The following is a 14,868-nucleotide window of genomic DNA, read 5'->3' as shown; positions in this document are numbered from 1 at the left end:
AAAAAAAAAAAAAAAAAAAAAAAACCAACCCAAAATAAGTCAGTATAGCAGGAACCAGCTCATACGGACGCGATGACGATCATCAGGTGAGGAGAGATGTTGGAGATGCTGGCGAGGAGGTCGGGGGCCAGGCGGGACAGGTGGCTCTCTGAGAACTCACAGGGTGGGAAGATCTGCAGAACGTAGGCAGGCTGCGGGGAGAGAGGGAACGGGGTGAGACAGGTGGACTGCACGCAGCCACGGGACAGAGAATCCCACCCCCCCCCCCTCCTCGTTTTGAAAAGCAGAGGACGCGTGTTATCAGCTAGGCTGAGGAAGAGATGGGAAATGGGTTCGTTCTCTTCTCAGCCTAGGGCTGTAAAGAACAAAACCACTGTCTGGGGTTTCTGGGTTTGCACTCAGTACTGGTTCTGGAGCAGTGTCAGCGGATGGGGTTGTTTCAGTGATAAAATGAGGCACCTTAACTACAACCCTGAGTGAAGACCCGGGCTGGGAGGCTGCAGCTCCCGTTATTGATGCACAGCTTTGAGCTGGTTCCTCTCCAAAGTTTCGCCGCTCTGCTCGCCCGTACCTGATTAGAGCCAGGGTTGGGAACGTTGATGATTCCTGCAGCTTGTTTGGCCTGCAGGTAGCTGATGAACGCAGCCTTCAGTGACTCAGTCTGATTCACCACATCTTCCTGGTCTCGTCCACAAGGCAAGGCCAGGAGCAGGCAGTAATCGCTCTCCACCTGGAAAAGAAAGAAAATCAGCCTTTAAGTCAAACGCTGGCACGGAACAGGCCCGCTCCTAATGCACCTCCACTGCCTGCAAGCCCTCAGCACAAAACCCTCTTGGAACTCCTTCGAAGTCACCCCCGCCACCCCGTGGGTTTGTTCCCCAGCTGCAGGATGGCTGACTTCAACGCTCTGCTTTCCCAGCTGGAAATACCCGCTCCTCGTCACCTGCCGAAGGAACGAGGCCGCTGCTCCCGGAACCCCAGAGAAAAGCAAACCAAGTGAGCTGAGAACGAGGGCTGTGGTCCCTACCATCATCCTGCGTGCAACGCCCTCCAGCTGCGAGGCCTCGAGCCGCATGCGCTGAGCGATGCGCAGCGGGGGCCCTCCCTCGGGGGCGGGCAGGGAGCGGTGTGCCAGCACGTTGTTTCCAGAGACAAAGTGAAGCTGAACGGCGGCCGTGTCGTTTTTTAGAGCCAAGAGGCCCTGCCACACGATGGGGTATTTCTGTAGGGAGAGGAAGCATTAAGATGAATGAACAAAGTGAGGTGCAAGAAGCGCTTCTCTCTCCTGATCTTAACTGTGATGGAAATCCCATCAGAGCTGCTCGTTTGCCTCTAATACTTCCACAAGAGGCCTGATTCTGGTGCTACGCATGGGAGGAGCGAGGCAGAACCTCACTGATTCCCTCTCTCCCAGCAGGAAGCAAGGAGCACAAGGCTCCCGGCCTGAAGACGACGGCGCGGTGCTTACCGTGAGAAGCTGAACCATATCCACAGGTCTCTGCGACACAGCGTGAGGAGACGGCTCTTGTTTCAGAGCGGCCTGGGGCTCGGGGCGGTTGAGGGGCAGCCCCGGCCCCGACGTCGTTGGGATGAACAGTGACTGCTTGGGAACTGCCTGAGCTTGGTGCGGCGACGGCAGCTCCTGTTTCATCGAGATGGCAACAGGCGAGGGGTAGGAGGTCTGGCCCGTGTCTGCTTGTGCCCTCTGCAGGTGGACGTGAGGGTCTATCTGTGCTGCATGCCTATTTACAGTGGGGTGGTGACTCTGTTCAGGCCCCGACGCTGGCGGGCCCTTGGGATCCTGGGAGATCTGGGGAGTCTTGCTGCGTCCGGGCTGGCTGGGGTGCGAGTGTTCACCCTCTGGGAGACCCTGGCAAGCAGGCAATGGGGGAAAAAGGAACAGCATTAGACCACAGGCCTATCAGAGCTCGTTGATTCACCAATAAAACTGCCGGGACACCATCAGACTGTGGGCAGTGTAACCTGAACATGTTTCTGTGCTGCTGCCGCAGCCTCCCATACTCGAAACCACCACCCTGGGCCCTGCTCCACTGCCCAGATCTGCAGGGCCACCCTCAGCCCCAGCACCCACCCACCACAGCCTGCCCCACCTGGCATCTTGATGGTGACTGTTCTCCCTCAGCACCTCTGCCTCTAGAAACCAAAGGAAGCTTTGCACCGCACATAAGGTTTCTTTAGCGTCTGTTCATGCCAAGCAACGTTCAGCTTCCACTGCCCAAACAAAAACAGCTCTATGCTTTCGGAAACCAACTTAAACCGGGCTGGAACAACCAAGAGCTCAGCCCTTGATCGCAAAGAACTGCTGTAAGCTCAAAACACGTATGATTTCAGGCAGAAGGAGCAGCCTCACTTCTCACCTGCGACGGGGTCATGCTCCGGGAAGGCAGCCCGATGGGCGACGCGCCCGGGAACTGCGGGTGTCCCAGCTGCGCCGCGGTGTGGTAATTCCTCATGTCGCCGTACACCGAGCGGTAGTCGTGGAAGGAGCTGCCCGTGGGGTGCATGATCTGCACGCCGTGCGGCACCACCACCGGCTGCGACAGCGGCAAGCCAGGGAGCTGGCTGCTGGAAGGGACGCTGAGCAGCCGGGGCTCGCTGTGAGGAGAGTGGGCCATCTTGCCTTCGGAGGATTTCGGCGTCTCTTTGCCAGGCTGCGGGGTCTTGCTCACAGGCGGCGTTTTCCCGGCTCCCTCCGGCGTCCGGGACTGTCTGCCTTCCGAGTGGTGCTCGCCCACCGCGGCCATGTGGGGATGCATGATCATCCGCACGTCCCGCGGCACGTTGTACTGCTCCAGCCTGATGCTGGTGGGGTGCATGCGGTAATCCGGCTGCATCACCAGCACGTCGGGCTGGACGGGGGCCGGCCCCCTGCACACCGTGGTGTGGTGGTAGTGCATCTCCTCTTCGGGGGGATGCTGAGAGGACAGAGGGGGCATGACGATGTCTCGTATCGGAGCCGGTTGGGGCGTGCTGGATCGCTGAGGTTTAATTTCGATCTGAGGTTGCAGAGCGGCTCGGGGGGAGTGGAGCGCTTCGGGGCGTATGCTGTACGAAATTCCGGAGAGAGGAGGGGTGTTCATCCTCACCTCCCCTTGGGACAGGTGGCCCAGGGACACGGTCTGCGTGACGCTGTGCGGGGGCATGATGACGGATTGCTCCGGGTGCATGCTGGAGATGTACTGAGGCACGGGGATCCCCGGTGCCAGCATGACCGGGGTGCTGCTTGACAGAGCCGGGGATGACGTGCTGCCGGGATGGCAAGTGCGTGGGAATGGTGACGGCGAGTGCCCGCTGGTCCGCGGCGAGTGCGGCTCCTGTTTGGTGACCGCCAGGTGGGAAATAGCCCGATCGGTTGGGGTGCTGGGCCCCGAGCTGACGTGGTTTGCTTCCGAATGCATCTTCCCGGAGAGGGAAGGGTGGTGAGGGCTGACCCCAGGGCTCAGGTTGGAGGGCTGCAGAGTCTTGGTCTCCACTTTCAGAGCCGCCGGATCGGGCAGTTTTTTGTTGACAACAAGCACGGGAGGAGTGTTGACAGTCTGCGTGAGAACCTTGCCGGGCTGCGAGGCCGGAGGCTGGGCAGCCAGGTGGGCCGAGTCAGACTTCTCCAACGTCACGCGCTCCTGTTTGACAGAGGAGATCACGGGAGACATATTGTAGGGCTGCGTTCCCAGCACCAAAGGAGAATGGGTGGAAACAGTCCCGTAGCCCGCGGAGCTCTGAGAGCCCTTCGGCGTCGGCTGCGACGGTGTGATAGGTTCCTGCTTGATCTGAGACTTGGATACAGACTGCTGGAATTCAATGTCGACGGCGCTGGCCGGGGGAATCTGACTGATCTTCGCGCTAATTCGCTGCGGGCCTTCCGTCTTCTGCCCCGAGTAACTCAGCAGCACAACGCCTTCCGACGTGTTCACCCGCAGCCCGGGGCTGGAGCCCGTCTCTACGGGCCGATCCTCAATGATGGACATGGATCCTGGGTGAAACCGACTGTTGTCGTTCGTGCTTGACCTCTGCTTAAATTTCGGCGAGGGGGCATTCACGAGACACGTCGGGGTCTGGGGGGCTTGCTTCACCAAGGTGATCCTCGGAGCCTCCTCCAGGTCGACGCTGTGGGGCATCCTGCTTATGACCGAAGTGGCTTTGGGGGCGATCACAGTACTGATCTTTTCCTTCTCGCTGAAAACCGGCGCTTCAGCCACCGGTGGGTCCAGAGCGTTCGTGATGGGCACGGCCGGCTTCTCCTCCGACACGGGTTTGATGGCCTCTATGACAGGGTGCAGAGGGGCCTCCTCCAAGCGGGGCGCGCTCACCGGCTCCACGTGCGTCGTCGTCACGTGCGTGGAGGTTATGCTCGTGGCCGAGACGTACTTGGGTTCCATCAGTATCTTCCTCAAAGTGCTCGAATTGGTGTCGATGTCCGAGGCCTTTGTGTCAGGGGGGAGAGCGGGTGGTGGCGTGGAGCGGGCGCGGGGCTCCTCGTGCCTTACGATCCACTCGGGCACCTTGGCAGCGCCGGAGTGAAGGGGGACGATGGCGGCAGGCACCGGGGCGGGCAGCTTGGCCACGGCTGCCGAAGGAATGGTGGGAACGGCAGCGCTGGGGACGCTGGGTGGCGTGATGGGTGTGTTCTCCATGGGTGACCGTATCTTGAAGCTGCTCTGACTCCCCTCGTCGGTAGAAGGCGGCGGGGCCGGCAGGTCCAGAGGAGAGGGTGCGGGGGCTTTGGGAGAGGCACTGCTCTCAGCAGCGGCTTCGGGCGCATCCACAATGACGTCTGCAGATGCAGCCTTGCTGCTGTCGGCAGCGCTTGGCTCCACAGACACCTGAGTGGCAGCTTTAGGTTGCTTTTCCTCCTTCAGGGCTTCCTCGGGTTTCGCCTTTACCTCGCTGGCAGGAGGAGACCTGCTCTGTACCCTCTCTGGCTCATAGGCATTGACTTCGGCGACGTCGCCCTTCCTGCCCGTGCTCCTCTTGCGCCTCTGCCGTGTGGCCTTCTGACGGCCCTTTTCCTTCCGTGCAACTTCAGCCTCCTGCAGGGTCTCCGTCTCCTGCGCGGAGTTGGACGACTCGCTGAAGCTGACCTCCGTGTCCTTGCTCTCCGTCTCCACCGCCAGTGGGGCAGAGCTGGCAACCGGCTGCACCGGGGCCTCAACAGCAGCTTCTGCCTCGAGGATGTTGTTCACTGCCTGATCAGTTTCGGGTTCCATTTCCTCCCGAGGTGACGGTAACACCAGGGGCTCAGGCGGGATTTCCGCTTCCGATTCAGTGGGATAGGTTGGGGGTGCAGGAAAGCTTTCCGTCTCCCCAGAAATATCATTGATGATGGATCCGATAGCTGCTGCCAGCTCTGTCTCGCTGGCCTGATGGGCGGGTTTGTCTCCTTCCTCCTCCTGACGAACCTCATGCACATCCGCTGTCGGCTCCTTGTAGGCAGTCATCGACGGAGGCGTCTCGGTGAGTTTTGCAATATGCTCCACAGCCTGCTCGAGCTCAATCTGTTTTGCTAATTGGGCAGCCTCAGGGGATTGCTTCGGCTCCCGCATCACCTCTTTTTCTGTTTCCTGGAATGAATCTTCGACCTCATTCTTACCAAAGTGGGGTGGCAAGATGTCCTCTTTCTGTGGGCTTTTGATTTTTGCTGGTGATGCCGCCATGGGCTCCGCTTCTTCCTCAGCTGGCCTCAAGGCACCCTTGACTTCATCGACATTGAGGCGTATTTCTACATTTTTGAGACACACTGACGCTTTATCTACAACAGTTTTGGTATTTTTGTACCTTCCCCTTTTGGATTTCGTAACCTTTTCTGGCACCGGCTTCTTCTCAGTCATCTCAGCGGCGGAGATTTCCAGCTGGTTTTTCTCTGCATCCACTTCTTTCCTATCACGTTTCTGTTCGCTTGCTGCCAGCTCTTTCTCAGTTGCTTTTGCTTTATTGCTGTTGTCGCTAACACTTGATTCCTGACCGCTTCTTTCAGCAGCATCCTCAGATTCAGCCGAGGTATCAGCTTTTGGTTCGTTCTTCCCTTTCTTCCCCTGCTGACCCGTAGCAGCAGATGAGTGACTGTGTGTCAGCTTCTGGGACCGAGGTGACCTCCATCCCTCCGCAGGCTTGGGAGCTTCGGTGGCTTCCTTAGCTTCAGCCTCCTCCGCTTCTTGTTGTACCGGTTCTGTCTTTATAGGAGAGATGTCCTCCTCTGGCTTACGGCGGGTTTTGGGAGGTCTTCCTCTTCTGGGTGTCGTAGGGACAGTGGTCACCATTTCCTGCGGTTCTTTTTCCCCTCTCTTCCTGGTGGATCTAGTGACCTCCACAAAGTCCTTCACAGGAGATGGGCCCTCGTTGTCTCCTGTGGTAGCATAGACTGACCGGACATTTCTGCGCCTCGTTCGGCCTATGGGCAAGCTTGGCTCCACGTTTTCTGGCTCCGCGGCAGAACTAGGGGACTTAGCAGCATTCCTCGAAACTTTCTCTGCCTCCACTTTCAATTCAGAAAGTTTCTGCACTTCCCCTCGAGGAGAGCTCGACCTTTTGAGTTTTTCACGGTCAATTCTTTCGCTCTTCCTCGTGACGGGCTTTTCCGTGACGCTAGCTGCCGCTGACTGTACAGGGGTCTTGGAACGTTTACTCTTGTAAGATTTTTTATCTTTTACAACAACCGGAGGTTCAACTTCCATATCGTTGTCAGAAACAGGAGGCAGGACCTCGGCAGCTGCCTCAGCCTTTTGACTTGCACCAGCGTCAGCGCTGGCAGGAGGCAGAGGATTTTCCTCCTTCGGTTCAGCAGCCTCATCAGACTTCTGGCCTTGCTTCGGTGGAGGCGGAATCAACTGGGCACTCTCAGGTTCTGGATCTACGCCCATGTCCACTTGGGAAAACGAAGCTCCGGGAGTAGGAGGTTTGGTATCCAAGTATGAAGGATGTTCTGTTGCCACTGCATCTTCCTCCGGTGCTGCGGCTGTAGGAACGTCTTTACTGGCTTCACTGACTGGTGGGGGTTCCGTTTGCTCAGGTGGTTCCACTTTGACAGGAGCAGCAAGTTCAGGGAAAGGTTTTTGTTCCTCTGCTGCAGAAACAGGCTCAGATGGTTTTTCTTCTTTTACAGAAGTTGTTTCCACGACTATTTTTTCTGCGACCTTCTCAGAAGCAACTGGTGTTGGTTCCTGGGGTAGGGCAGCGACAGAGGAGGGACCGGCTACCGAGGACGTTTTATGTTCTGGTTCTTTACTATCAGGAACCGTTTCTGGTGTTTTGGGCCGATTCTCTTTATCTTCCTGTTTTTCCACTTCTTTTGGTTTCTGATCTTTCTCTTTTTCTTTTTGCTGCATTCGTGTTAGTTCAATAAATCTACTGTGGAAAAGCACAACTGGTTCTTGCACCAAGTCAGCTGCACTGTTAGTCCCATCGGAGGAAGACTGTCTCCCATACAATCTACCAGAAATGAAGTCAAGATCATCATCTTTTCTCTCCAAATGCTGCAGGCGCTTGGAGTCCTGTTCAAAGATTGAACTATGCAAGAAACGAGAAGCGAACAGTTCCTGCCTCTCCTGTTCTTCTTCTTTATGATCTTCTTTCTTATCATCCAGTTTTCCACCTTCTGAATCAGTCCTGATTTTTTTCTTTTTCATATACCAAGACGGAATAGGTCTAGGAGCTGAGTCCACTTTCTCTTTGTCTTTATTATTTCTAAAACTAGCAAATCTTGAATCCCAGTCTAGAAAGGACCAGTTTTCTTCTCTGGAGGAAGACAGGGATTTAGCTCTTTCAAGCAAGGCCTTTGTGTCTGGTGTGATTGTCTTGTCCAGTGCGAAAGAATAAAATTTGTTTCTTTCTAAGGAACTCGACAGTCTTTCCTCCCTTTCGCGTAACTTCTCTTCTCTGTCCCTCAATAAAAAAGATAACCTGGAACCCTCTAACAAAGACGAGGCTTTTGGAGAATGGGGTTTGTTTTCACTGTCATCATCCGAATCTGAAGGCACCTCCCCGGGTTCCAGGTCTCGTACAGACCGCTTACGTATGCCATCTCTTTTGACAATGCTGCTAGGAAAGCTAATATCAACTCTTCCAGGCTCCTGCTTCACTTGTGTTTCCCATCTACTTGAGTCATCTTCAGAGCTCAGGACAGACAGTTTTATTTTAGCCATTTCTGCCATCTGCTCCCTTCTGCTGGAATCGTAAGGATTGAATTTCAGGGAGTCCTCCCTCACTGTCATATTGGAATAGGAAAGACCTTTTTCTTCTATTTTAGGTGACTCTTTGGTTTCCTTTAATGGCATGAGCCTTGGAGAATCTAGCGTGTCATCATCTTCATGGAAAGGGAATTGCCTGATACTAGGCGAACACGATGTCCTTTCAGAGTCTTCACTCACCTGACGGGAACTTCTGTAGTTTCTTTCTCTTTTAGTGCTAATTTCAAAGTCAAACTGGTCGGCCTTTTTCCTTTTACTTGGTGGAGAGTCATCGGTGACATCTTGCGGAGGTTTTCCCACCTCATGGACCAAGCTCCGTCTTTCATACTCATCTACATCTTTCTTCGGACTGCCAAACTTCTCAGACTTTGCAATCTCCATTTCCAGCTGCTGTTTTAACCTGCGACTTTGCTCCATTTGCTTCCTGTAACTTTGCGTGTGGTCAATGTCAATGCCAATTTTCTCCTCTGTTTCAGTTGGCTGAGGTTTCTCTTGGCCAAGCTTATGGTCAGACGTGTCTTCTGGAAGACCAGAGTAATTCTTCTTTGCGTCTTCTCTCTCTGTTCCATGATCATCTAGTAACTGTGCTTGTTTATGCTGGGACTTTACCGGATTCAATTTTTTAGAAGGGAGCTCTTGAACTTCCACTGCCTCATCAGCTGCCTCAATTAGCCTTGCCTGCAAATCTAGAGTGGGACGCATGCCAATCCCGCCAACATTAAGAGTCTCCTGAATTTCTTTGGGACTAGTACCAGGAATGAGTCTTTCCAGTCTCATTTTTTTAGATTCCCTTTTAAGCATCTCCTTCCTCAGGGGCTTTCTCTCCAATTCTCCTTCCCTTAACATTGTACCTTCTCTAGATGAAGTTGTTGCATCAAGTTGTTTTTTCAAAGCTACACGTGCATCTTCCTCATCCTGGCTGCTTCTTTTTGCTTCCAGTTTTTGCCTGTCAAGCTTCAGATTTGCATCAGCAAAACGTCTTTTACGAGCCTCCAGCTTGTCTAAATCTACTGCATTTGCCCCCTCAGAAGTCTGCTCTGTCTTCAAGTGCTTTTTGGGTTTCACTTTTCCCTCTTTATCAACCACTTCTATGTGGCTGGCAAGGGCTTTCTCTTTTTGTACCTTGGTTCTGACAGGTTCCAGTTTAGACTGATCAGACTTTGTTTGCTCAGCTTGAGATGTCTGTGTTTTTTGTTCAAGAAGAGGGGACTTCATAGTGTCATTATCAAGCTTTGCTCTCAGTTTCTCCAAAGTAGGCTGATCAATAACTTTCCCTTCCTTTTCTTTTACTCGCGTCAGCACTACACAAGGCATTAGCTCTAGACGGTTCTTAGCTGTCCCTTCTTTGTCACCTCTCTCTTTACTCTGTTTACTATTGCCCTTTAATTTTTCAGGGCTGGGCTCTCTCTCATTCTCTTGATCAGTTTCAGAAGACTGGGAGCTGGGTGAATGGATTTTTGCTTTTCGTTTTTGCTTATCTGTTTTCTCCTTTTCTAGTTTTTCCGGCTTCTCCTTCCTCACCAGGCGTTTGTCTTTGTCAGCTCTCTCCTGGTCGAAAGCTCGCTCCTTCTCTGTTTTCTCGTTTTTTGCGTAACGTTCTACACGGGCTTTGTCGAGCTTGTCGTATCGCGGAGGAGACAGAGAGCTGCAACTTCCACTGCGATCCGATGACCTGCTGTAGATCCTCCTCTCTGAATCACTCTGCAGCCTTTCCGATTGCGAGGGAGATGCCCCAGGACTCTGCGGACGCCTGGAGTGCGTGGGGCTCTGGCTACGTTCAATCGGTCTCCTCTCGTGATCTCTGTCGCGATCGGATTCAAACCGTTCCCTCTCCCTCTCTCTCTCCCGTTGCCTGTAGCTGTACTCCCTTATGTCTTGCTCATACGGATCACCTCTGTAATCCCGGTACTCGCGTGGGTCATCGTAGTAGCGTGGGTCGTAGTAGTCTCCTTGGTAAGGATCCCATTCTGCATAAAATTCTCTGCCTCGAGCTGGGTATTCTCGACGAGGATCTTCAGGATAGGTCCCGGGAGTCCTAACAGTCTCATAGTAAGTACGATCAGGGGCGTATTCGTAAGATCCTCTTCTTTCATCCCTGCTAAAAAAAGAAAACCAGGGCAATCAGTTCTCCCTCTCAACCAATGTACTGCATTACCACCTTTGTCACGCAGGTGAATCATTTTACAGTAATTTATTTATATGTGTACTAAGGCAACTGCGCACCACTGCGTAAAGAGGTTTAACAACAATGAATCAGGACACTGTGGATTCAACGCTTTGTGTGCTTCAAATACTGTACGCAGTTAATTAATTGGTCATTTGGTAACAGCTTTGCCAAGTATCCTTTCGTCAGCCTTACTGCGTTGTTTTGCCAATTTCAGATACTCCATCACATTAGGACAAAGCCTACCTAGCACTGGTGGACACACATGGTCATGGTGAAGACCACTCCATCTCATGGAGCACAGACAGTCTCTACCTACCTCTGAAAACATGAGTCAAGTCAAAATTCAAGGCCGGAACGTCTCCATTTCTAAGTCGTGAAATGGTAATATCAGTTCTTTAAAAATCCTAAAACCCTGAAATGATCTTTAAATTCCAAAATTAGCTCTTTTACTATGTGTGATATGCTGGCATTGCCTATTTACAGACCAAATCAACAAAATATCAGCCCACTTGCAAGAGTGGGCAAATTCCCAGGAAGCACTCAGCAAAGCAAGTCAAGCAATTAGCATTATCACTTGATACCCCCCAAACTGCAAAAAGAAGCAATTCCTAACACTGAATGTGACTGTTTGGCAGAGGGGCAGGATACAGGGGTGGCACAGAGCTCATACTCCTATCCTCCACCTTTACAGAGTGTTCTGCATGCTCTATTTTACATATAATAACTGAGCTTCACAGCCTATGTTTTATTCTGAAAGCTAGTAAAGAAATGTACAAAATAATAATAATAATAATAATAGTAATAATAGACACAGGGCTTAACATGGAAGTCAAAAACCCAAACACCTCACTCTGCAAGCAAAGAGGGATGTTGTGAAAGGCAGCTGTAAGTGAACACATAGGAAGAGGGAAGTTGCCATGTTTGTTAACTCTTCATTTTAATCAACAGATACGAAACCAGACACAAAATGCACCATTTGTATTCCGTAACAATTTACTAAGAGGAAAAAATGGGGAGATTGGCGACTCCACACACCGAGGCAGTCTCATCCGTTTCTAAATAATTTATGATCCTTAGGATAAATGGCGTTGCTCCTGCACCACGCGTTGCTCCACCTGCACTCTGCCCCAAAACCATCGCTCCTTGGAGCTTTAACAGTGAGAAACCTTAGGCAGCTTTAAACAGTTGTGATATGACACAATTCAACCTCACACAACGATATTCCAGAGACAACCCAGCCCCCAGCCTCCTACTCAAGAAATCCCATTTGTATTTTCACAGCCCACAGGCTGCAGAACTGGATATGCTCACATTCACATGAGCCTGCTGCGGGTGAAACACCACATGATATGGTTTTGTAATGGCTGTGAAGAACATTTCCCGATTTTCTGCAGGGACGCACAGCACTCTGGTTTGCTGCATTAACCTGGTGAGCTTATTCCTCAATGTTGTACCAGTGCAACTTCTCTGAAGTGAATAAATGTATCTGTTCTTGTTTGAGTCCTGTTTAGACTGAGCACATGTAAAACGTAAGGAAACCCGGCTGGTGCAATACCCAGCAACATTGCCAGGGACAGTGAACAGCCAGAAGGAGCCTGGGAGACCAGAAGATGCAGAATGACAAGACACTGCAGAGCTCGTTCAGTCACTCCGTGATTCATTACTCCAAAGTATCTAGTAATGACAATGTGAATGTAATGACAGAAAAGGAAAAACCAGTCTACCATGTACCCAAGTAGCAGGTTGTTCCAGAAATAAATGTACAGAATTATTTCACAGTGAAGACAGGCCCAAGCTGACTTCTGTGCATTAAGAGACATCTGAAAATGCACTACTCTTTTCCCAGTTTGGTGTAGTTCAGAGAAAATGACTACTGCCTGCTTGCTGGCCCATCACAGCACCTGGCAAGAACTGGGGAATGAACGTTCTTATTTCCATTATGCAAATCCTGATCGCCAATTTCTAAACTCTCTCCACTTTTACATCTGGCAATTTTGGATGTATGTTAATTCAATCTATTTTGCTGTTAAAAAAAATAAACATTAGATTTATCTAGCACACGGGTACAATCAAAGTCCAAGTCACGCTGAGCTTATTGATAGGTAGAACCCTAACAAATAAGCCAGCATTGGAAGGTAACAAAAATGCACCCACACAAAACCAAAATGTCCTGCTTCTCAGCCTTCACCGCTGTCACTAGTAATAAAAACACTGATGTTCCATTCAGTCACCAGAGGGGAAAAATAAGAACAAAATGAAGAGTGCTTCTGAGCAAGGCTGCTTTCAGCCAGGGTATGCAGACAAAAGCAGCCGTTCAGAGGCAGCATGAGACTTTGCAGCCTACACAGAATGGTCAGAAACGAACTTGACAGATGCTGTAGGTGGACACCAACACATTTTTTCATATATTAAAAAAAAAAAAAGCATCCTCACTCATTTTTATTGTTTTATGGAGTTAACCAACTAACCTCTTGACAAGGGGTAGGTAGAAGACCAAATTTTACTCTGCTCAAGAGATGAGCAGCAGGAGCTGATGAGGCTATATGCAAACACTGTCATCATAGACATGACTGCCGAGGGTTAAGGTGTTACAGATAAACTACTCTTTGCATTCTTAGGAAATGGCGCATGGCTCACAACTGCATCCCGGTGACCTGTCACCATAACCTCAATGCTGAACATACACCAAGCAGACAGCTGCAACCTCCACCTTACAGATGAATTTTAGTAACTGTCTGCACTTCAGATGTGTGACATCCTGTCTGCCTTAATGCACAGCTTAAGCTTGGCCACCAACATTTGCTGGGGATTTTTTGTGTGGGTGGGTGTTTTGGTTTTGGGGGGGGGTGGTTTTTTGTTTTAATGTTGAGAAGGTAGAAGGTGGTAAAAATATGCTAAAATGTTTTTATCAAAACTTTAAAAGGATAAAGCTGATAGGAACAAAACACAGTGTTTAAAAATCGGCCTGAAGAAAGTTGAATTGCACTGAATATGATGCTGGGAAAGTAAGAAACGATAATAATAGTATTAGACACTTGCCTTCTTTCTGCCAGCATTTCATAGAAGTCTCTGATATCTTGACCAGTTTTCTCCATGGAATGATAAAATGCCAACTGACTTTCTCGATTTGCAAAATCCACCTGAAAAACAAAAGGTTAATCACGTTCAGGATGAGACAGATCCCATTTTAACATCGCTTCAAGTCTGCTGGGGAATCTGAGCACGGGAGCTGAACTGAAAATGGGGATTATCCTCTCTAACAATAAAAAAGCCAAGTGCTTCTTGGGACTGGCCGACCCTACGCATCCCCAGGAGAAAAAAACCTTTCTCTCTTAACTCAGTGTTGCTGTGTGGATCTGTGAAACCACTTCCTTGCTGGGGTTCTAGCTGCAAGGCCAGAAGTGCATGAGAAGCTTCTGCTCAGCAAGCCAGCAGGAAAAATACACGTTATTGTCATGGTACTGATGCTTCTAATGCTGCAGCTCCATTTAAAACTCCAAAGTGCCTTATGTCTCCGCACGGTCAGTATCATTCTTTTCAGACTCCACATTATTTGCCTGGGTTTATACACCAAGGCAACAGTGGGGATGGGAAAGGAACCAAGCATCCTGAATTGCAGCTCCCTGTTCTAGCTGCTCCAAGGTCGTCTGTTTTCTAGCTAGGTGTGTGAATATTAAGAAGCCAATGGCACAGCTGATGCCAAAAATTAATGATTAAAATGGATTTAATGAACTGTACATCACACTAATGCTTTTTTTTTTTTTTTTTTTTTTGCAGTCTTGGGGTTTTGAATTTTTGGTTTTCTTTTCTACATCAGCCTAGACTTTTGCACACCCACACCAATGGAGCACAGATACAGACATTAAGGGTGTTGCTTACTCCGAAGTCACTAAGGAGCAAGACCCACAGACACGTGATAGGAAACTTGTGAACGGACATGTATTTTATTCCGTATGAAGGCTGCTTATACTCAACCACCACACTCAGAAACTAAAGTATATCCAACTCCTAACCCCAGGGGGTGTGAAGTTGCTAGGTGAACGTACCAGATGAGAGATCACGCTTGAAATCATCACCCACTCTTTAGGAGAGAAGAAAGGAGGAGGAGGAAGGTGATTCAGAGGGTGGCTAACACCTCACGTCCCATTTAGCGGCACTGATGGGACACTGAGAACAGGTTTTACCATATTCACCCAAATCCAAGATGCCTCTGCAGATGCTAAGTGTTGCTCCAGGAGAAAGCACTCTCCATCCTTTTTTTTTTTTTTTTTTAGAAGAGCTTTTAGTTTTCTCCCCGCCGTGACAAGGAGCAGATGGCAGGTTTGGAGAGCCCATGCCAGGCTTCCTCAAGGACCAGGCTGTGACATTTGGGGCCGGGGCACTGACACGCAGCAGCCACACGGCAGCGCTCTGTCACCCCGAGCAGCTCCAGCCCCCAGCTTGGATTTCTCTAAGATGAAAACAAAGCTCGCCTTGGATTCGGGTAAATAAGGCAGTAAC

The 14,868-nt window shown here is 50.7% G+C and overlaps 1 protein-coding gene across 5 annotated transcripts in view; it reads right to left on the bottom strand.

Moving 5' to 3' along the window:
• SPEN (spen family transcriptional repressor) overlaps positions 1 to 14,868 on the bottom strand; it is a 56,500-nt gene continuing 41,632 nt past the window's right edge. For 3 of the 5 annotated variants that reach the window (XM_021417294.1, XM_021417296.1, XM_021417298.1), the window contains 6 exons: positions 13,408 to 13,508; positions 2,379 to 10,299; positions 1,469 to 1,870; positions 1,028 to 1,222; positions 572 to 730; positions 1 to 191 (listed from right to left, as the gene is read on the bottom strand). In XM_021417294.1, the coding sequence (XP_021272969.1) occupies positions 60 to 191; positions 572 to 730; positions 1,028 to 1,222; positions 1,469 to 1,870; positions 2,379 to 10,299; positions 13,408 to 13,508 (8,910 nt within the window). In that variant the 3' untranslated portion in view covers positions 1 to 59. The remainder of the gene's footprint in view (positions 192 to 571; positions 731 to 1,027; positions 1,223 to 1,468; positions 1,871 to 2,378; positions 10,300 to 13,407; positions 13,509 to 14,868) is intronic. The other 2 variants (XM_021417295.1, XM_021417297.1) reach the window with 1 other exon arrangement.

Source organism: Numida meleagris, chromosome 20 (assembly GCF_002078875.1).
Source record: "Numida meleagris isolate 19003 breed g44 Domestic line chromosome 20, NumMel1.0, whole genome shotgun sequence".
NCBI classification, from domain to species: Eukaryota; Metazoa; Chordata; class Aves; order Galliformes; family Numididae; genus Numida; species Numida meleagris.
The sequence above is the reverse complement of the archived record's forward strand: the minus strand, read 5'-3'. Positions and strand labels throughout refer to the sequence as shown.